Source organism: Trypanosoma brucei, chromosome 7 (genome assembly GCF_000002445.2).
Source record: "Trypanosoma brucei brucei TREU927 chromosome 7, complete sequence".
In the NCBI taxonomy this organism is placed as follows: domain Eukaryota; phylum Euglenozoa; class Kinetoplastea; order Trypanosomatida; family Trypanosomatidae; genus Trypanosoma; species Trypanosoma brucei.
The window spans coordinates 603,313-630,228 of NC_007280.1; the positions used below are offsets into that span (position 1 = coordinate 603,313).

The 26,916-nt window shown below is 44.0% G+C and overlaps 11 protein-coding genes across 11 annotated transcripts, besides 27 other annotated features; all 11 read right to left on the minus strand.

Moving 5' to 3' along the window:
• Positions 1-26,916: part of a sequence feature (sequence corresponds to BAC RPCI93-22O10) that runs on past both edges of the window.
• Tb927.7.2340 (40S ribosomal protein S15, putative) lies at positions 840-1,298 on the minus strand (the record flags this gene model as incomplete). The annotated part of the gene is made up of 1 exon (XM_840764.1): positions 840-1,298. One exon carries the CDS (start codon positions 1,296-1,298, stop codon positions 840-842), a length of 459 nt encoding a protein of 152 aa, XP_845857.1.
• Tb927.7.2350 (hypothetical protein, conserved) lies at positions 2,065-5,124 on the minus strand (the record flags this gene model as incomplete). The annotated part of the gene is made up of 1 exon (XM_840765.1): positions 2,065-5,124. The coding sequence occupies one exon, from the start codon at positions 5,122-5,124 to the stop codon at positions 2,065-2,067; it is 3,060 nt and encodes a 1,019-aa protein (XP_845858.1).
• Positions 6,613-7,539, minus strand: Tb927.7.2360 (N-acetyltransferase, putative; the record flags this gene model as incomplete). The annotated part of the gene is made up of 1 exon (XM_840766.1): positions 6,613-7,539. The coding sequence occupies one exon, from the start codon at positions 7,537-7,539 to the stop codon at positions 6,613-6,615; it is 927 nt and encodes a 308-aa protein (XP_845859.1).
• Tb927.7.2370 (40S ribosomal protein S15, putative) lies at positions 7,982-8,440 on the minus strand (the record flags this gene model as incomplete). The annotated part of the gene is made up of 1 exon (XM_840767.1): positions 7,982-8,440. One exon carries the CDS (start codon positions 8,438-8,440, stop codon positions 7,982-7,984), a length of 459 nt encoding a protein of 152 aa, XP_845860.1.
• Positions 9,070-9,438, minus strand: Tb927.7.2380 (hypothetical protein, conserved; the record flags this gene model as incomplete). Its single annotated transcript, XM_840768.1, has 1 exon — positions 9,070-9,438. The coding sequence occupies one exon, from the start codon at positions 9,436-9,438 to the stop codon at positions 9,070-9,072; it is 369 nt and encodes a 122-aa protein (XP_845861.1).
• Positions 9,641-9,692: a microsatellite.
• Positions 10,555-13,410, minus strand: Tb927.7.2390 (hypothetical protein, conserved; the record flags this gene model as incomplete). The annotated part of the gene is made up of 1 exon (XM_840769.1): positions 10,555-13,410. One exon carries the CDS (start codon positions 13,408-13,410, stop codon positions 10,555-10,557), a length of 2,856 nt encoding a protein of 951 aa, XP_845862.1.
• Positions 11,198-11,366: a sequence feature (CT-rich).
• Positions 14,105-15,382, minus strand: Tb927.7.2400 (tyrosyl-tRNA synthetase, putative; the record flags this gene model as incomplete). The annotated part of the gene is made up of 1 exon (XM_840770.1): positions 14,105-15,382. One exon carries the CDS (start codon positions 15,380-15,382, stop codon positions 14,105-14,107), a length of 1,278 nt encoding a protein of 425 aa, XP_845863.1.
• Positions 16,165-16,188: a sequence feature (AT_rich).
• On the minus strand, positions 16,618-18,420 carry Tb927.7.2410 (hypothetical protein, conserved; the record flags this gene model as incomplete). Its single annotated transcript, XM_840771.1, has 1 exon — positions 16,618-18,420. One exon carries the CDS (start codon positions 18,418-18,420, stop codon positions 16,618-16,620), a length of 1,803 nt encoding a protein of 600 aa, XP_845864.1.
• Positions 19,042-19,090: a sequence feature (A-rich).
• Positions 19,751-19,837: a sequence feature (A-rich).
• Positions 19,997-20,154: a sequence feature (A-rich).
• Positions 20,274-20,295: a sequence feature (AT_rich).
• Positions 20,372-20,399: a microsatellite.
• Positions 20,455-20,475: a microsatellite.
• Positions 20,575-20,655: a sequence feature (A-rich).
• Positions 20,705-20,778: a microsatellite.
• Positions 21,000-21,052: a sequence feature (AT_rich).
• Positions 21,351-21,381: a sequence feature (AT_rich).
• Positions 21,498-21,528: a sequence feature (AT_rich).
• Positions 21,736-21,758: a sequence feature (AT_rich).
• Positions 21,787-21,812: a microsatellite.
• Positions 22,136-22,221: a microsatellite.
• Positions 22,705-22,732: a sequence feature (AT_rich).
• Positions 22,778-22,802: a microsatellite.
• Positions 22,881-22,912: a microsatellite.
• On the minus strand, positions 22,926-24,431 carry Tb927.7.2420 (glycogen synthase kinase-3 alpha, putative; the record flags this gene model as incomplete). Its single annotated transcript, XM_840772.1, has 1 exon — positions 22,926-24,431. The coding sequence occupies one exon, from the start codon at positions 24,429-24,431 to the stop codon at positions 22,926-22,928; it is 1,506 nt and encodes a 501-aa protein (XP_845865.1).
• Positions 24,720-24,768: a sequence feature (T-rich).
• Tb927.7.2430 (hypothetical protein) lies at positions 24,752-25,345 on the minus strand (the record flags this gene model as incomplete). Its single annotated transcript, XM_840773.1, has 1 exon — positions 24,752-25,345. The coding sequence occupies one exon, from the start codon at positions 25,343-25,345 to the stop codon at positions 24,752-24,754; it is 594 nt and encodes a 197-aa protein (XP_845866.1).
• Positions 24,856-24,878: a sequence feature (AT_rich).
• Positions 24,940-24,965: a microsatellite.
• Positions 25,053-25,138: a sequence feature (A-rich).
• Positions 25,397-25,417: a sequence feature (AT_rich).
• Tb927.7.2440 (pyrroline-5-carboxylate reductase, putative) lies at positions 25,454-26,788 on the minus strand (the record flags this gene model as incomplete). Its single annotated transcript, XM_840774.1, has 1 exon — positions 25,454-26,788. One exon carries the CDS (start codon positions 26,786-26,788, stop codon positions 25,454-25,456), a length of 1,335 nt encoding a protein of 444 aa, XP_845867.1.
• Positions 26,467-26,503: a sequence feature (AT_rich).

A 26,916-nucleotide genomic window follows, 5' to 3' on the forward strand; every position in this document is an offset into this window, starting at 1 on the left:
ACTCCACCAAAAATGAGTGGAGAATTCAAACTCCCTTTTACTTAATGCCCTTTTGGTGTGTTTTATACCACCACAGAAGCAGCACCAGTCACAGGTTCGTGCGAATTTGCCCGGCCCCAACTGCCTTCCGTCGTGCACACACTACCAGGGGGTTAGACAAACTCCGTCAACCTAAAAACAAAAACAAAACAAGTGCCAATAAATGTGTATATATGTATAACTAATAACACAATCACACTTAACCTCCCCCTCCCTGGCTATCGGCCAAATTTTCTTATTTCTCTTTTTTCTTACCTACCTGGAATGTGGGTTAAGAGTTTTTATTACAAAATATTCTTTCTTTTATTTATCCCTGTTTGTTGTCAGGTTTTTAATCCGCTGTACCCCGTTATCAGCCCACCTGTCGTCCTTTCCTAAATCCCTTTCCTCACTTAATTCAGAGAAACAGCTGCACGGAAAGTGCTTTGAATAAAATGATCCAGTAAATACGTCCCACCAATAAGCCTTTGTTGAGATACAGCACCTAATGTACATTTAAAAAAAAACAGAAAAGAAAGGCGAGGAAAAAAGAAAACGAACATCCAAACCAAATTCAATATCAACAAGCAGACATAACACGGAATAAGATGTCAAAACAGCAGGGACTCCCCCCCTCATACCAACCAAAAAAAATGGAGTGCTTTCACAAGCAATAAAAAAAAAGAAAGAAAGAACATAACTAAACTTAGTGTTCTTGATCGAAGGGAAGGCAACACAATACCACAAAATGATGCATCGGCAGGCGTGAAACAAGACCAAACAAGTCATGGATTGCATCCCATTCAACTCTCCATGCTTCACTACTTGAGGGGAATGAAACGAGAAGAGTGAGTCGCACCAAAACCGGGGCGGCCGTGAGCGACAGGTTTGTACGTCAGCGAGAACTCTCCAAGATAATGGCCAATCATCTCACCCTTGATCTCCACCGCATTAAACTGGCGACCATTGTAGATTCCCACAACAGAACCCACCATCTCAGGCGTGATCACAACATCACGAAGGTGTGTCTTCACAGCTTTCGGTTTCTCACCGGCCTTCACGTTCTTCTTCGCCTCACGCAGGCGCTTCAAAAGCACAGGGGCGCGACGGTCCGCGTGGCGGTTCATGCGTCTACGGGCGCGAGCATGCACAAGTGCCTTGAACTCCTCCTCAGTGAGCGCAAGTAGTGGGTCGATTTCGTGGCCACGGTACGTGAATTTGTGGAAGGTACGCTCCTTCTTCAGCTGTTCGTACCGCTCCTGTGTAATGTTCGACGCCATCGCCTTCTCTCCGTCTACACGATATTAATTATAAGGAAAAGGGAGGGAAAAGACATAAAAGCGGAAAGCCACCAGGAAGGGAAAAGCCGTTACTCCAACAAACGCTTAGGTGTGTTAACACCACTTTTGGAGACGAACACCTTATCACAAGTGACGGCCTCCTCTTCGTTCGTACATATGAATATATAAATATATATCAAACTGTTACAATCAGGGGGGAGAGAAACGCGAGGCCGGTGGACCGCAAGTCATCTGAAGAAGTGATCATATCCAAAGCATCGTAAAAAGTGAACACCTTTCCGCGTTCTGTATCGGAACATCTACATCAACAAACAGCTATAATGAAGACCAAACAGAGAATATATTCAGCCACAAGTTTCCTCGTTTTGATTCTCCGAAAATTGGTAACCGCGTCATGGAAAATGTAGCGAAGGATCATCTGCCATGATCTGGCACCAACCCGATCAGCTAGTTGCGCATATCTCAGGTGGATGTGATCCCGTTGGGTGGGGTTATACACGTACAAATACACATGCGTGCTTATATTTCATACGCATGTATTAACAAAGTCGAGACCCACAGCTGGAGGAGGGGGGGCTGTGATATTTTTCGTTGGCAATCCCCTCCTTCTTGCTTGTGCTCTTTCCACCTCACCAGCAGCCTCTACCGAGCTTCTTCAGGCCCCCTTGTCTCACACGTCCTTTTATTTCTTAGCACAACATGATCGCAACCTCTCTTCAAGAGAGGAAAAATTCTTTAAAGGAAGCTAATCTTCTCTTTCCGTTTTCGCATCTCCGTCAGAAAAGACGCTGTTGGGTATCGAGATGACCGTCTGGCGTAAAGCAGCACAAAAATCGTACCACTCCACAACGTCCTTGTCCGACTGCACTACGAGACTTAGTGGCACACAGTCATTTGTAGGGTCCCGAAGACTCGATGTCGGTGGTGACGGTACGTTACTTTCATTCGCCCGTTGTTTTCCTTTGCTAATACTTTTAGATCGGCTCCTTCTCCCCTTCACACCTTCACTGTTTTCTCGTTGGTTTTTGTTCTCTCTCGGTGACGGGTGGTTTGTTTTCACGGCGGAAACCGTTGGTGAAGAGACCAACTTTGATCCCGATGCATCAATGGAAAAGTGAATCGAGCTTCCAATGTGTTTAACCCGTGTCAGAACATCTGTGAAGACTGCCTCCAAAGAAATATCTTTGAAAGGTTGAATGAAGGCCGTCCGCTCCAGCCTTAACATATCATACGACTCTGATAGATTGAGGGGTTGCGGATTCTCTTTGTTCGGTGAAGAATCTCTTTGCTTATCCGCCTTGCTTCGCATGAAAGGGCAGGAGCGCTGAAGATAGGTTTCTGATGGTTCATATTTGTTCTCGTCGAATGCCTGCATCGCAGCGGTTGAGGTTACGATCGGGAGCAAGAAAACACCCGCGACCACCTGGCTCTCAACTATGAAGGGACCAAGAATACTTTCAATAATATCATATACGTATTCATGAGATCTAATGACGAGGCGGCGCCAAAAGCGAGTGAGAACCGACGCGCCTACGCGGTAATGACTACTATTCGGCTCTACTTTCACAATGCCTTGTCCTTGGTAGGATGGCCGATGACGCACCTTTCGCTCGTCGGCTCGCGGCGCGGCTTCGTCGGCTGATACATCCTTGAAATTTATCCTCCCACCAACAACCGGCACGTCACTCTCCCTAAATGTCTCAGCCACCGCAAGAACGACGCAGCGCCCAACCTGCGCATCCATATCGCCCACCACCTTGAGAACCGATGACACAAGTTTGTTGTATGTAAACAAGTTGCTTCCGTCTGTGTCATATTTTAATATCCCTGCCTCCGCGTTCCGTAATACTCGTTCCATCAAACCGAACAACCCAAGTGGTAGCCGGCCATCCAACACATTGACGAAGAGATAACACAATGGTTGTGTATCCTTGTGCCGCCGAGCAGCGTACCAGAGGTTGTAGCTTACTTTGGCAAACTCCATTTCAACTGCGGCGGCGGAGTTATTAGATGGATACGTGGGAGCCACGGTCCCTGACTGGAATAAGTGCTGATGAGGCGACCCGTAGGTATACGTCCGAAGAAAATTGTTGAGGAAATAGGTAACCACGTAACCAAAAGGAACATTTTCTACGCGTTCCTCCACTTCTGACACTGTTGCATCGAGTCGAACAAGGTAATTTTCAATACGTTCGAACAATTGGTACACCCGAGGTATGAACATTTTAGAGTCCCGTTTGAAGCGGCACGCCAACCGTAATGCTTCAAAGCGAGAAAAGAAGTCGTACAAAAGGGAAGAAACATCCTCACCGCTCCAGTTAAGATTAGGAATATCGCAGTCAACGTTGGTGCGCAAAAAGTGGGGAATTTCGTTCCACATAGAATTTGGGAACACTGGAATGAGTCCCCAAACACCCTCATCCCCAACGGTTTTTAAGAGGTTCTCATCATCAATCCATTCGAGTACGTTCGCCAGACGACGCAGCGCAAGGACGGAGGAATTTAACTGGTGCTTAAGGTTCATTGCAACCGCTGTGAGTTCTGCAACAATTCCACACGTGCTCTTCTTTAAATCGACACCCAGATCCGTTTGAATGGCGAAGGGCAAGTTACGCGGTCGTGGCGTCAGAGGTACGTCATCGCCCTCAACCTCGGTGTTCATGAAGCGCTTCTCATGAATGTATTTTTCAAGGTCAACAATCTGTCCCTGAAGCGACGCTACTTGCAGACGAAGATTATTGTTACTGGTACGCAGACCATTAATTTGAAGTCGGTACGCGGAGCAATCATCAAAAGCATTATTCAGCAGCTCACGCTGAAGAGTAAGACGCGAATTGCTCATTTCCTTACGTGAGGCCTCGATAAACTGAGGTGATACCTGCTCACTCAGTTTTTTCACGCCATCCTCATTGGAGTTGATCGCATTTGATGTCTTAGGTTTGTTGTACAGAAAGAGCGCATCGTCTATCTTGGGCACGTCAATGCGATGCTTTCTAAGGAGCGAACTCAAGTCCTCCACCTGGTTGACGAGTCCCTGGTTAGTTTTAAACACCAGTGTCACAAGCCTTTTCAGCATGTTGAACTCATCCTCCTTCCGCTCGCAATCATTCAATCGCGTCATCACAATCTCTTTCGCCTTCGATAGTTCGTCATCACGCTGCTTTCGCAACGTAAACACCTCCTCGCGTAGTTGTTTTGCCACCGCCTCTGTTTTACGGTTTTCGCGGATAAGTTGAAGTACTTTTCCCTCGAAAAACTTTTCATATTTTTTATACACTGTTTCCTCCAACCGTTTCACCTCTGATGTGTGCGACTCCTGCATTGCCTCTAGCGCTGAGGCGAGTTCCTTTACATAACGCCGAGTTATCAGCATCACACCAGACAATGAAGGATACACACGACCCATATCGTCTAATGCCTTCGCCATGTTTATGGACCGCTGCGGCTCCGGCACATGTCTAGCGCAAGTGGTGCACATGCTAGTTTCAATTTCCTGTACTCGCTTCTTAGTGCTTGTTGTACCCTCCGTAGGAGTGGCGTCGGTGTTCCATACCTTATGCTCCAAAGCTCCCCTCCCACTTTTCAATAACGGCATGCAAACTGGTTGTTCAGATGGTTTCGTAGGTGTAGCCAAGTGAGCGTCACGCGTCGCCTTTCTTTTCTTGTTTGGGGTATCGAATCGCAGAGGTATTTGTGGCACGAAACTCATGGTTCGAGTTAGCGATCGTGCATTCGCCAGTGTGGATTCTAGAGAGCAACTCTGTAGTACGCTGCGGCTAAGAGTGGTTTTAGCGTCATCGGACATGCTGTCGTTTTTTGACAGTGACCACCGTTTTTATTGTATTGTCTCGACCACGACTCTTTGGTCCTATATTTACCTTCGCTCCGTGGCACTTCTACTGTTGATCGAAACCCCAATTGTCGGTCACTCCCTCACCACTTCGCTTCTTTGTATAACAATAATAATAATAATGAAGGTAGGAGGTGAGGCCCTTGCTGTTAAAATTGGCCCCCTCCCTCCCTTGTTCCGTATACACGTTTCACAGGATGCGTACAAGGATAAAGAAGAAACAAATAGTGGGAAACAACTAATTTATGTACTTAAAGTTACGAACACCACAGTAGCAGAATTAAGAAAGAGGAATCGTAACACGCCGCAGTTCCCCGACCAGTAAAAAAAAGGGGGCGTGTAAGTCGCGTTAGCGGAGGCCGCAGTACTGCTACCAAACAACTACACGAGGAAACGAAGTAAACGGAGCGAGTGACTATCTGTATCCATGCGTAGTGGAGTATAGACATGATTAGCCCAAATTTCCCAACTACATTCCAACAAACTTCCCTCCCTTTCCTTTATAGCCACCAATAAGCTCTTCGTGGAAAGAACGAATCCTGGCAGAAAGCAGCTAAAACGGCTTTATATATATATATGTATATATGTAAGAGGACTCCTATTTTACTTTCTTTTTGAGGAAAAAGTATTCTCTGCAGCGCACCTTTCTTTCGATCTGTCACGCACACACAAGTCCTTCTCCCACGCCCTCTTTTAACCCACTTTCAACAGGTGAGAAAAAAGAAGTTAAAAAGAAGAGGTAAAAAAAAAATGCATCGGAGTGTGCGCACGAAGGCTCCTCATATGCACGTCATGCAAACATAACAATGCGCATTGTGGGCTGCCACTCTTCCTCAATACTTCAAAAACAAGCCCCTCCCCGAGTTTAAAGGTAGTCGTCACCGACTGTTGGCCTCCACACCGTTATTATTAAGTAACTTGTGTGACTCGACAACGCGCTGTCATCACAAATACACGCACGAATGACGAAGTGAAAAAAAATGAAGGAAAGAAGGGGGTAAGTGTAAACAAAACACAATAATAATCTTATTCTTTATATTTTTTGTTTATTGTTTCACTTTTTGTTCGGCTCCTCCCTCAACTCGAATGGCAGCATCCACCATGAAATCCCTCATGTTCGCACGAGGATATTCTCCATCTACATGTAAGGCATTACACGCAACACACCACCACCGCTAGTGAGACGATCGATTTCTCGTGGAAAATAAAGAAGTCAACAGGTTGATTGTGCTCACCACCCCCTCCCTTTTCCTTTCTTTCAGTAAACCACACTCCACCCTATTACTCATACTCTTTTCAATCTCAGACATGCTCCACCTCCGCTTCAGTACATACGTCTCACGGTCTATCCCTAAACTGGATCAGCTTATCGCTACGGCTGCGCCTGCCAGGTAAACTCGTGAGCGATTGCACGCCTCTCCGTAAAAAGATGTTAAAAGAATCTCAGATAGGAGAAGTAGAGGTAGAAGGAGAAGCAGCGGCAGCCACAGCTACAGCCGGAGTAGCGGGTTGCACAGGAGTACAGAACGGGGGATCCTTCAACCACAACTTCAAACGGACGGCGTCGGAATGATCAAGGTAGTAGCGCGGCAGAAATTTAGACTTTGCGAATCCCAAATTCAAGTACAATGAAAGAGCACGTTCGTTGTTTGTCGGAGTTTCCAGGTAAACTTCATCACACCCCTTTTCCCTCATGAGCTCAATAGTGAGCGTAACCAGCCGGCTCCCAAGCCGGAAACCACGGAACTCGGGGATAACGGCGAACATAGCTACGTAGCCGCGCAGCGGACTGTCAATGTGCTTGCGCGACACACGAGAAACTACAGCCCCTACACGTTTGCCTTTCACGGACGCGTCAGGCACGTCCTCACCGTCGTAACCGTATGCAACAATTGTTAAATCAGGCCATCCGAAAATAAAATACTCATATGTGAAGCTGCTGTAAGGCTCTGTCAACTCCTTTGTGAACAGTTGTACGATAAAATTCATCACCTCTTCGTCACCATCGAATTGTTCATAGCGAATATACTTGTTGTCTGAAACCTTTTGCCAGGCCTTCTCCTCCTCTTTCAATGGCACGAGGGCTTTTGCCACCTCGGCATCACGTATTGCCTTCTCGTGCATCAGCCGCTCCGCTAGGAGCGACATCCGTAGACGATGCTCATCGACAAGCGGTTGAGCTGCAGCCACGGGTTTCGTAAGCACTTCCTCCATTTGCTTCTCCTCCAGGGCCATGGCCTGCTTCCGAGTCATTCCCTCCTTCGAGTTTTTCGACGGTACGGAAGTGCCCTCAATTGCAGCCACTAAAGCATCAATATCCACATCCTTGACGTTGTTCTTCGTCGCATTCTTTTTCCCTTTTTTTGGCATCTTATTCCACCTCCCTTGCGCCCTTTTTTTTTCTTTTCCTGACTTTCCCCCTTTTTAGATTACTTTGTGATTTGACGGTACTTCTCGTTAACGTCAACCGCCTCGGTCACGGGAGTCAAACTTAATACCCTCCTTTTTAATCGACGATTCTCACGTTATTTTATATTGTTTGTTATTGTAGAACCAATATGTGGAAAGTTAAAGCCACGAAACAAGCAAAAAACAGTTACAAATGCAACCGAACAGACAAACAAATCGAAGGCCAAATGAAAAGAGTAACATTTGAAAGAAAAGAGAAGACAGCAAAAGATAAACGAGGGGTGAAACCCAACAAGTTGCGCATTAAAAAAGGGAAGAAACAAAAGCACCGTTCACAGAAATGAAAATAAAAACAAGACCAAACAAGTCATGGATTGCATCCCATTCAACTCTCCATGCTTCACTACTTGAGGGGAATGAAACGAGAAGAGTGAGTCGCACCAAAACCGGGGCGGCCGTGAGCGACAGGTTTGTACGTCAGCGAGAACTCTCCAAGATAATGGCCAATCATCTCACCCTTGATCTCCACCGCATTAAACTGGCGACCATTGTAGATTCCCACAACAGAACCCACCATCTCAGGCGTGATCACAACATCACGAAGGTGTGTCTTCACAGCTTTCGGTTTCTCACCGGCCTTCACGTTCTTCTTCGCCTCACGCAGGCGCTTCAAAAGCACAGGGGCGCGACGGTCCGCGTGGCGGTTCATGCGTCTACGGGCGCGAGCATGCACAAGTGCCTTGAACTCCTCCTCAGTGAGCGCAAGTAGTGGGTCGATTTCGTGGCCACGGTACGTGAATTTGTGGAAGGTACGCTCCTTCTTCAGCTGTTCGTACCGCTCCTGTGTAATGTTCGACGCCATCGCTTCTTGCCTAGGATGACTAAAATAAACGTTGTAGTAGTGGAGGAAACATATATACATAAAGAGACGGTTATATATGTTTCAATGCACAGGAGGGAAAATAGATATTAAAGCGGGAGGACGTATCGTACCACCACGTAAAAGAAGCCGTCACTAAAACTCTGTGGATACTGCCATCTGGAACTCGATATGTGCTTTGCCATCCTTTATTTGCAACGAAGGCAGGTGCAAGTATGCATCTCAATATCTTCGTGTTTACTTCCCATTCCGTGCATTATCATTTAGTTCTAACTAATGTTACCCACAACACATCAATTAGCTTCAAAACACTGCTGCATGGAGTTAGGGTCCCCATCACTCTGTTTTCTTGCAGTGCTTTCAACTCACCTGGTGCGCACACCTCTTCGCACAACATCACCGAATGATGAGAACCTCTGATGTATCGTGTCTCACGTAGGTGTGTTACACAGAGGCATGGGTATGTGCTACCAGCCTCACCGCATGTCGTTTCAACACACGCAGATGCGCAGTGAACAACACAAGGCATACCCAGCACCCAAAGATTCCAGCGGCAATGCAGTATTCGTATCGCGGATACGGGGAAAAAATGTTAAGCAATGGGTATCACTTTACTCATCTGGAGAACCCTCCGTCATGCGCACCTTCCCCACAGCCTCTACGTACTCTTCCATCAAACTATCCAACGAAGCTTTTGCCGATTCTTCGCTGCCCGCCGACGGCTTATGGGATTGCTCTCCCGAGCTTCCCTTTTGTTTGAAGTCAAATCGAATTCCCAAATCGTCTTGCAATGGTTTTCCCTCCCAAACGTCGGAGCCATTCGCCCGCAGAGCACCGAGCAATTGGTCAAGTTTACCCTCTAACGAATCGCTGGGGTAAGTCGATCCCGCAGTGCCAGTCCCATTGCCACAACTCACGTCGTCTTCCTTTCCCAATGCGGCTAAAAGCGCCTTCATATCCCCCGCGAGGTCCTTGTCCATCACGCTCCTACCAATGGCGGGAACGAAACTTTGAAAACCGTATTTTATATACCTTTTCGCCTATAACCTTCCTCGTTGTGGAGTGCAACCCCAGTTGTAATTAATGATTCTTTTGTGTCACCGCTGAAGTAAAGAAAAAAACATAGAAAAGATGAAACATAAATGCACGGTCAAAAGCACTTCCAGGAGAACTGCTTGCAATCATACGCACAGGCACAGACACGGACACAGACACACACACACACGCGCGCGCAAGGAAGTAACAATTAGGTAAAAAGCCACGACACCTGTTTTAAATCCCATAAACAAGAACACGCCCAACATATCTCTTCATGTGTGAGGTGGGTTGTGACGGTGCGTTATTTGAAGGCGCTTGGTCTCAACTTCAAGCCGTTCCCATCAACACTCACTTCCTCTCTTAACACCTTTATTTCCCTCTGGGCGTGTATACATGTGTGTTTATGCGATTACTTGATGGCGAATGAGTCGTCAAACCCATATTCACATTCATACAAGCTGCGTGTAATCACCCCATCATGGATATGTTAATATTGATGTGATCCTTATACCACCTCCCTTCCCCCCAACAACAATAACAATTTTGATCTGTTCTCAAGCCACGGGGCATGAATCCAACGAAGGATCGAAAAATTACAGAATGAATATATTTAGAAAAGGACACATTTAGCTGCTGACACAACACCAACATCTCTCTCCCATTCTTTTTCCCTTACTCCGTCTCCAACAAGTGCAACCTGCATGCTACTAAACCGATAGTGATGCAGTTATCGCTTGAAAAAAAAAGGAACAAAAGGGGGGAAAGAAAGAAAAGGCATTTGTTTTTTTTTTGCCATTTTCTTTGTTGTCCTTTAGTTTTGTCACTTGAACAAAGTTGCTACAGACAGACACGCACACACGTATATATGTGTGTCCGTATGCAGGTAGTGAAGAGCCGTGAGTGTGGGAACCCACACCGCATGCGTTGCCTTTCACACCTTTCCCTCTCTATGGATTCTATAATTTGTCAGCACTAAAACCGTGCCGTCTGTACCGGCGGCGGCGCTCTCGCATCTCCACACTTGCACCCTCCCCCTCCCTACACCGTGAAGGGCAACATTACTTTATAAGCTGCCGAAGAATAAGCGAAACCTTGCTCGATTTTTTGATGCTATCCATCGCCTGCAACCTGATCGACTTCGTCGCATTATGTAGATCGATACCATTCACTCCATCCACCTGCCATGAAATCTGTCCGGCATCATCTGGAACCAATGTTTTCATAAACGGATGAGTCTTTAGTGCCGCTGAGACAGGAGGAAGACGAGTCAACACAAGCTTATCTCCTCCATGTGTCATGCTGATATCCCAGGACGTTTTTAGGTCAGGGCGGCGCAACTCCATGTTCATACCGTCGAAGTGATCGAGGGTAACAGCGTTCTCAAACGTCAGTGGAGGAGCTTCCTTCAGTTCAGCCATGACCTCAGGAGTCATGGCGACACTGCCCTTTGGGGCCACTGCTATGCGCACCGCAGCTGCATCACCACCGCCGGGAGAGGTTGACGAAGAAGATTCTTTTTTGCTTTCGCTCTTCCTGGATACTACCACAGCCGCATCGGAGCGCGGTTTTACGTCTACAAGTGGCTTGTCTACCACACCTTGAGCCTCCGCTGCCTCCTTCAACGATGTACCAGCACCACTGTCTGCTTTCTTTCCACCTTCGGGAGTCTCCTCTTTAGCCTCTCCATCCTTAGATTCACTATCCTTCGCCTTATTGCTTTTCCTCCCCCTTGTACGTTTCTCCTCGCCCTCTTCCTTGTCTTTTCCCTTCTTTGTCTTTCCACCCTTTTTCTCCTTTCCACTCTTCTTCGCAGCCTTTGACAGTTTCTTTCCCGCTTTCTTCCGGGCATCCTCCTTGTCCTTCTTCTTCTTTTCAGAGGCCTTTTTCTCAGCTTTCCTTTTCTTGGTTGCCTCACCCTTTTCCTCACCTTCCGTTGTCCCAACCTTTTTGGTCTCCTTCGTCGCTACCGTCGAGGATCTCACCTCCCCCGAAGTTTCTGCGGTTCTGTCATCGGTTTCTGATGAATGGAGCGTCTTCCGGCGGCGGCCCCGCTTTTTGGGTTCCGTTTTCTCGCTACCTTCATGTTGTGTCTCCTCATCTCCCTGCTCCCGTGTTCCCTGTCCTTCTGGCAGCGGCCTATCCGAGTCGGTACCATGCCGGTGTTGTGAATCCAGGTTTCCAGCATTCTTGATTTCGTCATCCGCAGCCGAACGCATAACGTTGCTCTTTGACCCCCCTCTCTCTGCGAGTTCAGCACCCTCCAACTTCTCGATTTCCATGGCCTTCGGTTGCCGCCGTGAGTTCCCCACCCCCACCGCAACTGATCCGTCCTTGGAATCAGAATTTACAGTGGCAACGGTTTGCAATCTCAAAATAAGGAAAAGGGAGCTGCGCATAACGTCATCAAGGAAAGAATTGTTTTTCGGCTCGCATCCATTGACTTGGGCAACGTGCAGATTACCGAGGTGGGTGTTAATGAACTCACTCGCCGCATTTGAAAGCGAAATATTCGGGGAAACACTATCTAGTATCAACTGGTTTTCACCATTCGCAACCAATTTGAGCTTCCAATCTACGGAAACAGATGGCCGCTTTAGAATAAGGCACGCTTCCTGCCCAGAAGCACCTTCCCCCCCTTGCGGTATAATGTTAAACGAAACCTCCTGAGGATCATGCATGCCCGAAACACCTGCAACAAGCAACGAGACTTTTGTTACCTTACTCTTTAGTATGTTTTGTAACTTCTCCAGACGCGACACTCGGACTTCCTCACTTACATCACCATCGGCCTCTTGTTCCCCAGGTTCACGAATAGTTACCCCATTTATATTATAAATCGGTAATCCACCCTCGCTTAGTTGGAGGGCATGGAAGAGTTCACCACCGGTTGATGTGGCAGTCCGCAGTGTATTTTCCACTCCAATCAGTTTGCTCGCCATATTGATCAATAAACCCCATTTAAACGACGAGGCAGACCGCTCAATTGTGATCTTTCCGGAAGAGGGGTCGTAGTAAGTTACAGTAACAGGAGGATCGCTTATATCTTGCGGGGGGAATGGAAGGGAAGGCGTGATACGGGTGGTTTCCAGGTTCAGTCGATCCGGTTGTACCATCAACATCCATCCCAAAAGACTGTAGAATGACTGGACCACCAAATTCGCCGTAGTCCCATCCGCCGCAGCAGTTTCACGAGGTATCGAGTTGCTGCCGTTAGAGGTCAACGGTGCACTTATGGAATCGAATGCTGTTACCAGCGCAGCACGGAACTGAAGAAAGTCCTGTGTGTTCTTTTTGGTAGCCGCAAGAGCCTGAAGTTCCACATCTGTCCGTCGGGAATTCGCTGGTGAGGCTTCTTCTGCAGCGAGGCGCGCCTCCAGCCGCTGGCACACGACTCCATAGTTATCCCGCACCACACCTGTGCAGAGTACAGCGGTAAGTGAAACCACAGCCTTAGCACATGCACTCCGTTCGGCAAAAATCTTTTCTAGACGTGGCATAAACACCTCAGCTTCTTCATCCGAGCCACAAGGTACGAGTACCTCGCCGTCGCTTCCGACCGCACAGGAAGCGAAGGCGAGCATAACGCTCTTTTGCACCAGATAGAGGGCTTCTTTCGGAGTTAACCTCGAGTCAAACTCCAGTATTCGGCGGAGCTCACGAAGCACCACACCTTGTACGCGCGACACCTCGGAGCGAAAAACTCGGTCGTGCTCAGGGTTAATCACCACTTGTTTCAGTGTTTTGTCATATTTCATAAATGGTGTCAATAGACGGGTTTTTAGACCAACAATGGAATTAACAAATGAAACATCCGGTGATGTAGCATCGGATGTCTGAGAGCCAGAGTGGTCAGCCTTCCTTGAAGCAGCGGATTCCTTCCGATCCTGCTTAGCGCCGCCACGAGGCCGATACATTTTGTCGCTAGGGTAAAGGGAAAGATCAGAGTATGAAGTGCGCTGTCCGCAATTCTTCGCTCTCACCTCACTCACTCTTTGCCCAACACAATCCGCAGAAAAAGAATAAAAGGCTAAACTGATGGTGCTCTACGCAGACACTGGTAGATGAAGGGCCCTAGGTTATACCGTATTCAAAGATAAAACGACGCGCCGCGCAATAAACATAAACGTTCACCAAGATTTTTAAAAAAAAGGAGAATGAAACAAAAAAGAGCTATCTATCTACCAAGTATTCGAAGAGATCAAAAGCAGTGACAGTTCACGCGCTTCACTTGCAACACCAACCCCTGAAAGGGATGGCTAGGAGATTAATGCCTTCCGTTCCTTAAAAGAAAGAAGTTATAATGATAAATTATTAATAGAACTAACGCAGAACACGCATCGGATTCAATCACCATAAAGTGCTCCCAATACTAAAACTTTCACACACACACACACCTCCCTCCCTTGTGGCTTCCTAATGATGCGACTCGTCCGTAACTTCCTGAAGGAAGAGTGAAAAAAATTCAGAGTATGCGATCGTGCCAGAAGAGGGGTGCCATACTACACACACACACTCCCTCACCTCACCGTTGCTACAATCGCGTGTGCATGATACTTCCTTTTTCCCGTTGCATTTCAGTCGTCCAACCCCCTCCTGCGAAAACTTCAATCACTTTACAATAGCATTTGTTATTCCCGGAACAGTTAGGACACCGAGGGGGTGCTGCGCGGGAATATCACCCCAACGCACGATGCTCTGATCATCCACGCGAAGAGGACCGAGAAGACCCGTTGCAGCATTGCCTGAAAGTTGCTTTGTTTCAAGTAGCGCTTCTTTGTTGTAAGCCTCGCCAAAAAGAATACGGTCCCCAGGTTTTGCACCCTCAGGTGGCTGTACGATCCGCAGGCTAGTTTCATTGGAAGCACAAAGGATCATACCGTGTGAATTGATGTCCCTAAGGGATCTGGGTTTCAGGTTGCATACAGTAATGCACAGCGTTCCCTCCACCTCTTCAGCCTTGTAGTAGTCTACGAGACCACTAACCACAGTGCGTGTTTCTGTACCAATGTCCATGTCCTCAACGAAAAGCCGATCGGAATTGGGGTGCCTTCTAACGTTGAGAAAGCGGCCCACACGCAAATCCAACTGATTGGGATTCAATGGCACTACTTCCTTCTTTTTCTCTGGCGAAGATATACCATCTTTTGCAGTAGTAGCAGAAGCAGCGGAGGCAGCGGCATTTGCAGCTTTGGCCAACTTCGCCTTCTCCTTCTCCTGCTTTCGGCGCAGTATTTCCTCATCAGAGGGTTTGGCGAATACAGGTTTGTCACCCTTAGCCTTTCCTCCGCCAGTGGCACCAGCTTTACCACCGGTTGCAACTGGATTAAATTGAGAAAATGCATCACCCTCCAAATTTGGAATGAGCGGAGCAACTCTCTCGTTGCTTCGAGTGTGGAGTGCCCAAGCTTTCACGCACGGGTATGCCTCAGGTGTCCACAAGGGATGATTGTGTACGGCCACGTATAAGAGCAGGTCCGCGATTGTGGGAAATGTTCCTCCAGTTAAGAAACCCTTTTTCCCATCACTGAGGTCAATGCATTTCTCCACTTGCAGCAACAAGTGTCCCATGAAACTCGTGCAGCCGGAGTCCTTGAAAGTTTGTGTAGGTTCATTCGAGACGAGCAGCGACGCCCAGAGCAACCACTGATTCACCAATGGAGCCACATCCGGGGCTGCACCAACAAATTCCTTTAATTTAGCATCCACTGCCGTCTTCCGCAACGCGGAAACAAGTGGCACAAGTCCACTATGTGTCTTTGGTCCCGTTACAACAGCGAAACACTCACCTCCAGAGTTTACATTCTCGGCAGGAACCCCAAACATGTTGAGTACGTCCCTCAGCACCTTGCAAAAGGGTGATTTTTCCTGAAGAACGTACTTGTACATTTTTCAAACTGTATAATGATAATTCAGTTGTTAAAATGTGGGATAAAATACAAACAAACTTGAGAGAATATAGTTGAGGCAAAGGGGGAAGCACAGGTAAAAGATAGAGTGTAAAAACCAAAAAGGAAACCGAAATGCCACATAAGAAAGTATATGTGTATAAATGGCACGTGATTCAGCATAGGAAAAGATGGCCAGAAACTCACTTATTAAACAATGGTAACAACTCAACTGTGGCACCTCATGGACCCTTTCTGCAAAATGCCCCAATACTTTTCAACGTAAGTCCATCATCTATACCCTTATATTTCCGATAATCAAATAGCGTTAAAACGTACCCGTAAGGGAGCGACATTATAGCACTTCGCAAGCCGCCGGAGCGCGTGTCTTCAAGTCTGCTGTTTTCTTTTTTCTCTCTTTTTTTTTTGCGATGAACGGCATTAAGGAGGTATCTTAGAAACCCATTGAACGCGCCGGTTGCGGGGTCACCAACACAAACTCCAACTTGATCAATGGTTCACCGTCAACAGAACGACGCCAACGCGTTGGGACGATGGAAAACAAAAAAAAGTATACAAGAAGGATAAGGAAACAAAGTGCCTGCGGGAAGTTAACGTACGCCCTTAAACCAACTGATACGCCGAAACCCTCCACATGACGCAGCAAAGTGGCTCGGCACCCTCAGGGTATTCTTATTATTATTTTTTTTTTTCTCTGCGTCATGAGGAATCGCTACCACACCGTGCGTGTATGATGTAGACGTTAAAACGAGCCCTCCCCCCAAAAAAAAATAATAATAATATTATGAAGAACCCCCCACACACACCTCTGCAGTACAACAAACAGAGGGACGCCTCCTTTTAGCGGTAAGGTGCACGCGACCCGATTGGCGTTGGAGACAGGAGGGAAAGCACATGACAGCAAGTATCCCTAACAGAAGCACATTACACCTCCATAAAATTTGGACTCTTCCAGTTTGTAGGTTTTATTTTTCACTTCCCAAATGTGAAGTGCTAACAACCCCCTACAAAAGCGAACAGCGATGACTCCAAGATGCAATTCAAGGAAACAACTGATATGTTCCCGAATGTAACTGCTGAAGCTGCCCGTGTATGATGGAAAGACGGTGAACGCAAACAACAATTATTGCCTCAGCATGCTCGGCAACCTAAGCATGATAGTCCGCGGTAAGAGCAAAAGAACCAGCGCCCCACGTAAATTTGCTTCCAACATTTTTATTTGACCCTCACCTCATTACCCAGCGGTTGCCGTTCACCAGCTCGCAGAAAATTTTTCACCTTGTAGTTGGCAACACGAACCCTCAACTGAGGAATGTCGTTCTTGAGAATCGATATAATGCTGTCCTGTGATTTTTTACTAAGTGTTGGTAGTGAAGCAATGCTTTGCCGCCCTGCGACGGATGAAGAATTCAAAAATTCCAAAATTTCGGGTTTCACAGTATCTTTCCAACGAAGTTGAGTATCCATTGTCTTCTCGTGCCTGACATACAAACGGTCAAATATGACGTCAATGTTCGTCAGCACATCATTTTCAAAGTCAACCAATGACTTGCGCGTCTTCAAAGCGGCAAACACGGCGGCGATCGCGGTAGCGGAGGCAAGTAAGGCTGCAACTTCCGTGAAACCGCCAACCGCAAGCAGAAGTCCGGAGACGCAAAAAATCGCAGGTGGTGCCAAAGTGGCGACAACCTTCATCTTCCGGTATGTTGATACAATTTCAGTGCAAACACGACCGGCAAGAAGTACTCGTTTCACCCCTTCCTCCAACTCCGTGATAAGATTGTCGTAGCGACGCAGTGGTGCTTGAAGAATTTCACTGACCACTTCACTTCTCTGTCGAAGAAGCTCATCTCGGGCAATAATCGACGTTGACTCCTTTTGTGGTGATCCCGATGCTGTTTTCCTCCCTCCAACAGCCGTTTCCTCGGTTGAGGAACTCTTATTGAAGGCAGCAAAACCTGCTGCGTCCCGCGTGTCGTCAAATTCATCACCACGGGGAAGAAAATAGGTAGTGTATATGTGTGGAATGTCCTTCATTTGTAAAACTTTGCTTAGGTTCCAGCAAAGGACGCCATACACACGAGCAAAATCCGCTGCCTTGTCATACATATCTGATTTGTTTAAAACGATAAGCAGCTTATGCTCCACCCCAGCTAGGGATTTGGTGAGAACATCTAATGTTTCACCTGTAGTACCGGGGTTAGCGGGGTCAAACATCAAAATAATCAAGTCACAACGTGAAGCAAACCAACGTGTCACGGCGAACAGATCATACCCCCTGAGCTGACCCTCAACTGATGTCCGATCATTCAAATGAATAGGAGTGTCAATCATGCCCGGCGTGTCGACAATCATGAGACCGGGTGGTAATAGAGACGTTGCCGGCAATTTGCGTGTCTTTACCTTGAACTTGTTGACAAAGTGGATGCCAAATTTGCGCAACTCTTGAAAACTATATCGTGGATCACTTACAGCAGTCGGTCCATCCTCGGTTATATCGTCTTCACCACTCTGAATAACCGTAAAGCCGTCATCCGTTGGAGATACGCCCGATCGCTGCAGTTCGATACCTAATAAACGATTAATCATCGTAGACTTTCCCGCGCTGTGGTTCCCAAGGACAATCACCATCGGTTGGCGGTTGCTGTCATGGGAAAGGAACCGTAATTCATCGCTGTATCGCTGCTGAACACGCCTCTTTAGCGAATTCAAATCCTCCTCAACACCTTCTAATGCATGCTGCCCACTTTTGTTCGAGCCGCTTTCCATGCGATATATCCCGTTATATCCGTCACTGGCACTTTCATCCCCACTAGATTTCAATCCAAACTTGTTTAACATCATTACGGTTGTAGTAGTCGCAAAACACATGCGGTTAGTCGAGCAGTTGGCACCCAACTGACTTCTGCGCAACAGTCGCTTCAGTGATGATGTGGTGGGTAACGTTATGCTACGAAGTGATTTAAGGGGCGTATTGAAGTTTCCACATGCTAAAACTGCACTTCCTAACTGCCTCATTATACTTTTAATGCTCTTCCCTTGTTTATATTTATATTTTACTGCCCGTAACAAATGACTTCCTTTGCTTTCCTTCGTGATAATGTCTTTTTTTTTTTCGTTGTTTATTTTTGTTTGTTTTGAGATGAAATTGCAGTAGCAACAGGAGAAATAAGGGGGAAAGTATCTTTTTTTTTTCAAATTGAAGAACTACTTAGAAAAAAGACATCAAATAAATTGCAATACAACGCACATACGTATCATCCCCCTTTTTCCACACGTACAAACAAACCTTTTTCATCGCAGCCTTTTTGTGTGAGCAATAGTGGGGAAACCTATATATATATATATATTTCCATCCTCTCTCTCTCTCTCTTCCTCTCTTCTTTTTTTTTAAAAAAAAAAGAAAATTCTGGATATTTTCTTCCTTGCTTTTCTGTTTTTTCTTGTTTACCAGCTACTCTGTCCAGTTTGTTTCGCCTCGCCTCTTTACTCTCACTTTTTGTCTTCGCCCTTTTTTTTTTTCATCACCATATGATAATCAGCACGTGAAGAAAAAAGGAAACCATACGGTAAAATAACATTTTCACTGATCCTCAGCGAAAATAAAGTTGGTAAACATTACGGTGAGGGACGGGGAACAAATAAAAATAAAAACAAAACAAAAGCAACAAGAACAAGAACAGGAACAGGAGTTAAAAAAAAAAAATACCTGAAAGAGTAATATGAAATATTTTACAGGCAAAAATGGCGGAAAAGGAAAAAACAAACAAACAAATCAGACCGACTAATACGCATCATATAGCGTTTTAGGACCGCAAAATTCATTTTTTTTTTTAATTGCTCAGTAATACCGGTGAGTCGAGGAGGGGTAAAACTTCACACGTGTACTTTCCTTCCTTTAATCTCGCCATCATTTTGTATTCCTAAAATATTTCCTGTTCGGTACATATCTTTCATCTTTTTTTTTTCTTTTGCCGACATTAACTCCCCACCCCCTGCACACAAACACACAAACAAGAAGGGGGAAAAAAAAAAACACGCAATGCAACACGCGCTCATTTTCTCAAGGACATGGACATCACATGTCGCGTATAGTAGCAACAAAAAATTAAATGAACAACAACAACAACAAGAAAAAAAAAAGAAGATGAAGGGTAAAAGAAGCAACATGGGAAATTTATAATACAAACAACCATTTTCTCAATTCATATTCATAAACGTAAGGCACGATATAAACATTAGAAGGAGTTGAATTCCACTCCGTAATGTTAATAATATAATTACAATCATATGCACTCCTCATTTCCCTCTTCCCATTCCTAAATAATAAAAGTAAAACCCCCTTTTTAAAAAAAAAAAATCAGAAGAAAAAAAAAAGATGAAAACTAAAAACTAAAAAACTGAAAACTGAAAAATTAAAAGAAAAAACAACAAAGGTAGATGTAACATCATTGAGTATATATCACGCTAAACACCTCTTACTTCATTCTCTTTCCCATCAAAGCAACACCTCCAGCAGCATTTAAGGGATAAAAATAAACAAGAAACCGCCAATTAATAATTAAAAACAAAAAAAACTGTTTACTATAGCAGGAAACAAAAAGAAAGACAATCAAGGAAAATATTCGAAATCAGAAGCAACAGCAATTGGGAAGGATAAAACAAACAATCAAAAGAGGACCGAACGGAAGGGGGTAAATAAAAACAAAAAAAAAACTAAAAGAGAAAAAAAAATTTTAATTTAAAAAAAAAGGGAAAGACGCAACTTCTCATATATAATGCGAGGAATGGACGCCATTCACCATTTTCATCTTCTTAACATTTTCCCTCTTCAAAACTGTCTCTCCCTCCCTCCCGTTGAATTCCTTTACTTATTTTTTAAAAATTATTTTAGCTCTTTTCCTCTTTCGGTATTTCTCCCCCCCCCCTTTGCATTCATTTGTACGTATATGTTGGTGATATTTGTTTAATATATATATATATATATATATATATATTGTTTTTCATATTATATATCTTATTAACAATATAAAAGTAACAAACCATAATCAATATTATTATTATTATTATTATCGGAGTGTGACGCTGCATCTCCTCCCTCCCCCTAACAAAGCTATAAAAATAAAAAAAAGCATGCAATTTCGCATTCCTCGTTTCTGCAGTCAACTCATCAAAAGACAAAGACAAAAAAAAAAAAAAGAGAGACGAATCATAACGACACGATGAAATGAAGAAAAGAGGAAAAAAAAATAACATTATAATACACAATCATAACATTTCCTTTTTTTCCCCCTTCACTTCTTATATATATATATATATATTATTTAGATATTTATATTTTAATATTTTTATATGTGTGTTTATATTTATGTATATTTTTCTTTCTCTATTGCAATAACATCAAAAACAACATAACCTTGTCCGTGAAATAAAAATAAAACAAAACATTTAACTACTGTACAAAAATCTTTTTTTTGCATAATGGATACTAAATTTACATATTTTACATACAACTTTTGTGACATTAACATACAAACACATGACACTCATGACACATATACAACGATTAATAAACATATGACGGGAATGCGGATAGGTTTTTTTTTCTTTTTTATTTAATTTCTTAAATTATTTTTTTATTTATTAAATAGGCACAAAAAGGGGGAGGGGAAAAAAAAAATAACAACAACATCAACATCAACATCAACCGAAAACCAGAAAACACAATTGCTTTTTTTTTTAAAAAAGTCGAATGAAAAACCAAAGGCGAAACCACCGGCAGACATGTATACATGTGTAAAAACACACGAACACAAATTAATCACACGAAAAAAAAAAGAAACAAAAGGGGGTTGAGGGAATAACAATTAATTTTTAAAAAAGAAAAAAAAGATGACGGTAGTAGTGATAAATAAATTTAAATGATGATTTGTGTTCGCCTTAACACCATTAATATAAATATATAAATATATATTTTTTCTTTTGCTTTATGAACTTTTTGTTAGTTTCTTCTTTTTTTTTTCTCCCCCCCCCCTTTAATTTAATGGAAAAGGGATGGCGGTAGCGGCAACTGCACAGTGGTAGTGATGGTATTCTTTTTTTTTTTAATTATTTATTATTTTTTTTCGTTTGGTTTTGTTTTGCTGAAAGTGGTTTTGACAAGAGATTACTGAAATCAAACACAAACACACGAACATATAAAAAAAAGGAAAAAAGGGGGAAAAACATGAGGAGCGTTCAAAAGGTATAAAACAACAACAACAACGACATAATCATCAATCTAACAAGGTGAAAAGGTGAAAAAGTAAAAAATAACAACAGTAAAAAAAACACATATTTATATATATATATTTTTTGGAACATGTAAATATGTTGGTAAAGTAAATATATATATATATATATATATATATTGCGGAAGAAAGGAAGTAAAAGTAAAAAGGAGGGAGCTCCAACTGGGCGAGGAAAGGTGATAACAAATCAAAAAAAAAAAGTAAAAGTAAAAAAACACTCCTCTCTCCAAATACAAAAAAAAAGATGTACAACGAGAGACATAAAGTAAAAAAAAAAAGATGAAAAGGAACATTATTTCAATGTTAATTACACTCATTGGATTCCTCGCCCTCAATATAAAATCCCTTTACTCCCCTCGTTTTCTTTTTCTTTTTGCTTTTTACACTTTTTGTTTCTTCCATTACGATGCAGTCGAGTGACTCGCGCACTCGCCCACGCATGCATGCACGTAAACATAAATATATAAGTACATATATGTATATAAATATATACATATATACACGCAAAAATACAAATGCGTAAATATGTGTGACGTTATACTCAACGTGAAGGTGAAACACAAAAAATTAAAAAAGAAAAAAAACGAAAATCTGCTCAAGCCTTTTTTTTTCCCCCTCCTTCCAAACGAAGTCCTTTGCACCCCCAACAATAACAACAATAAGAAAAAAAAAAGAAACGGAAGGGGCTGCCACATATATCTTCTCTTGCTTTGCACCCATAAGTACATACGCACATAAACTTAGCAGAAATGAATCGCCGTGCTGAAGAGAAATGTCTCTCGTTTACGTAACAAAAATAGAAGAAAAAAAAGAAGGAATCTGCAAAACTATCACACGCCATTGCGCTAAGAGTTAAAACGACCAAAAGAAACGAAACACTTTTTATGGACGCAACACCCTCAACACGCTAAAAAAACTGACATATGTACGACCATCTCATTGTGTTAATTACTCACTTTTGTGTCTTATTTTCCCCTTTTCTTTCATCCTCCCAAGAATATTCTTCACAGCCATTATTATTTCTATTAATATTATTATTACCATTTCCTCTTTCAGTCCTCACAGAAGCATAAACACACATAAACATATATATATATATATATATATATAGGGGAACAAACACAGCATGTGCACATTACCCACCCCATTCCATCCCCACACCAAAACGCAAACATGCCACAAAAAGGGAAAATAAAACAAAAAAAACAAAAAAAAACAAATCCGCCCAGCAGATTATATCGCATTCTCCGGCGCCGTCGCACTTTGATTTAACTCACGTCCTTTTGCAACTCCCTCCGCCGCCGCCATGCGCTCCAGCAGCCACGGTGGTAAAATCTCCGCCTCTTCTCGCGTCACTTGAAACATACTTGCGGGAAGCGGCGCCCCGTTAGGCAGGCGGGCATCATCCGAAAAGAGTTCATCAAAAAACACGTGTTCTAAAACCTCAGCGGAGGTAAGTCGTTCCTCTGGCGTATAGCGCAGAAGTTGCTCAATAAGTGACAGGGCGGCCTGCGAAGTATTGGGTGGTAGTACTTCCACCCACAGTAAAGATTTTACACGGGGTGCCGAACGTCGCTGCATATAATCTGCGTTTGCTGAGTTGGAAGAGGGCAGGGGGCCTGATGGAGTTGGTGACAACTGTGAGGCGTTGTGCGAATCTCCCCATGTCCGTATTAATGCACTTCCAGCACTCTGTGGATTGAGCGCGAAGAGTTCCCGCTCAGATGGTTTTCCAAGTACTTTAATTATCTCCACTAATTGGTCCATTGTACTGCTACTGCCCTTAAACAACACCTTCCCGCACAGAAGCTCCGCTAGGACACACCCAAAGGCCCACATGTCTACATGAAAATGGTAATATTGCGAACCAAGTAGAAGTTCAGGAGCGCGGTAATACCGGGAAAAAATATAGGGAACGTTCTTTTCTCGTGGTCCCTCTCCTCCAACAGCCTGCATCTTCTTGGCACTACCAAAGTCACATAGCTTCACGACGCCAGTTTCCTGATCAACGAGTATATTGTTGGGTTTAACATCACGATGGCATATTCCACGTGCATGGAGAAATGCCAGAGCCCTGGCAAGCTGGAACATTATTACCTTCACGAGTATAATTGGCATTTGTTGTTCCCGTTGCCTCAAAAACATATGATGTAATCGGCGCACATCCAAAGGGATGTAGTCCATCACCATAAACAAGTACTGAACCCCACTGGGATCAGAAGCGAAGAAATGATCCAGAAGCTTCACAACGCACGGGTGGTACGGCACGATCGTTGGCATATTCCAACTTTCTAAGCCATCAATTGCAGTGGTACCATTTGCCTCCTCCCCATTGCTTCCAGTTACTGATGTGGCGTGAGCACCCACCCCATTTCCAACATCTAATGAAGACACGCCTCCCTGTTGCGTATTTGGGCCGAGGTGGTCACGCATTAATGTCAACTCCCTCTGTCGCAGCCTTCCGTCATGAATAACCCTTTTAATGGCGACTAAATCTCTCGTTCCCACAACCTCAGCAGATGAAACTTCGCCAAACGCTCCTCTGCCAATCACTTCTTGAATTGCATACCTCACTTGCTCGCATTTCACTGCAGTTCTTTCTTGAGCCTCTTGATTGCCTTGCGGTCGTGCGCTAAATCTCCGTGGTAATAGCGGGACCCTTTCACCCACAGAAGCGGTAACTTCCTTTTGCCCATTAGTTACTCCACGCAACGTCGACGGCAAAATCCGCTCACTCATCTCCAAAGTAAAAAAAAAAAGAAAACAACGTGACAAATGTTGTTCCTCTCCTCTTTCCTTATTTTAATGTTTTTTTTTCCTCCTCCTTTGTTCTCTTCCTAATGTGAAAACGCTGTCTTCGTCGCAGCGAGCTGTTGTTGTTTTCTCTCTCTCTCTCCTATTGTTTCCTCCTTTTTTTTTTTTGCTGTCAAAAATGTCAACCTTCTTTACGTGTACACAACGCGCTTGAAAGGAGTGACACCTTGACTTTATGCAAATGGTAGAAAATGAGTTCCTCCTTTACCTCCCTTTATTTCCCCTTCTTTTTTTTTCTCTTTTCGCTATTTTTTTTTTTTTTGCTCCCGTTGCTTCCTACTTAGGCCTCTTATTTGCCTCAGTTCCCCTTTGTTTTTTTTTTGCGTGATCCTCTCTATACCTCGAAAACAAATATATATATATATATATAAACCCTTCAGAGGAGAGGAATCCCTTTTGTTACTACTTCCCTTTTGGTATTTAATCGTTATTGATATATATATATATATATATATATATGTTGGTGGTGTTTTTTTTGTCGATGGAACGGGATAAATGACAGTCAACACCAATAAGAAACAGTTACGGAGAGGCGACAAATCACACAAACAAGAAAACCAAAAAAGAAAAAGAAAAAAAGAAGAAGCAAGCGAGGCAACGAAGGAAAAAAGGAGGAAGAAGGAAAAAAAAGAGGATGACTTTAATAAAAGTGACATATAAAAGGCGTTTCGGTACATTTCAATAGGGGAACATCTCGGGGAAAAGATGCTCCTACACACAAACTCCCAGAGAATTTGTGAGAGATTAGAAAGCATAAAGAAGAAGCAACAACGAGAATTATTGGCACATCTTTTTTTTTCCTTTTGCGCAGCCCACGCTGTTTCGAGCCACACAGTCATTCACAGACGCAAGCGCATGTACGAATGTTCGACCCGCCAAAACAAACAAACAAATAAATAATAATTATAATAGTAATAACACAAAAATAACAGACAACATGTAACCATTTAATTCAATCCCTTCTCAAGTTCCTTTGACTTATCGGTACACGCAATCATTGCTTCAATGACAGCAGACCTCATTCCACCCTTCTCAAGTATCCGTACAGCCTCAATAGTTACTCCTCCAGGTGAGCAAACCATATCTTTCAATTGTGCAGGAGACATGTCACACTTTTGAAGCATTATCGCAGATCCTAATACCGCTTGAGCCGCTAATTCATACGCTTGTGCGCGAGGCAAACCACCATGAACTGCCGCATCGGCCATTGCTTCCATAAACATGAACACATACGCCGGTGACGCACCTGCGACGCTGCTCACGGCAGGAATTTGTGACTCTAAAACCTCTACAACAATACCAATGGTGCGGAAGAGCTGAAATATTGTTTCCTTTTCAGAAGCCGTCACGTGTGCGTTGGAAGTGATGGATGTCACACCGGCACCGACACGTGTGGGAAGGTTTGGCATAGTGCGCACAATTTTGCGTGCCTCCGACCCGAGTGCCTTTTCCATCGAGGCGATAGAAATTGCAGCAGCGACCGATACAATAATTTTATTTGCCGTTACACTCGACTGAATACTTGCAAGTAATTCACAGACAACTTTTGGTTTGACGCCGATGACTATCACATCGGCGTACGCGGCAGCATCAGTAGCGCTTTGGGCTCCTCCCACACCATAACGCTCGCAAAGCCGATCCACAGTAGCTTTTGTACGGTTAAAAACGCGGATAGACTCGGGTGGGTACTGTTTGCTTTGAATAAGTCCACCTAAGATGCATTCGCCCATGTTGCCACATCCAATAAATGATATCTTCATTATTGTAACGGATTTCGTATGACAATTATCCTTTTCCTTTTTTTGTGTGTGTGCGTGTGTGTAATTACCTCCTTGACCCTTGATATAAGTTTGAACGAACAACAACACAAAGTCGAGCGCCAAATAAAACACCTCACTCACACATATAGAACCATCCCAGACACATTTGCACAAAAACAAGAAGCAATATAGATACGATCTTATATATATATATATATATTTTAATTTATATATTTTCACACAAATGTGTGCTTCCCCAAGGGGAGGGAGCATTTGGTTTAAATAAAATAGAACAAAAGAGGAAGCACAAAATGTAAAGAACATATTGCACATCAGGAGGCAAAATAAACAATTAAGGTGAACTCCCCCCTCCCCTTTCCGTTTGTCTTCTATGTTCCTTTCTTTTTTTTTCCCCCTTTCTCCACACCTCCTCCATACACACACTTCCCCCATCCCTACAAAATGCATCAGGGCAAGGTTCAATTTGCATACACCCACGCACCTGTCTGTACACATGCCCATACCTCCCCAACCTATTCATTTTATTTCTCACGAATTGCGCATACATAAGAGGGGTTGTGTGAAAATACAAATGCATATCAGCAACAAGATATTGTCCATATATTTATTCCACACTTGGTTTGTAACCG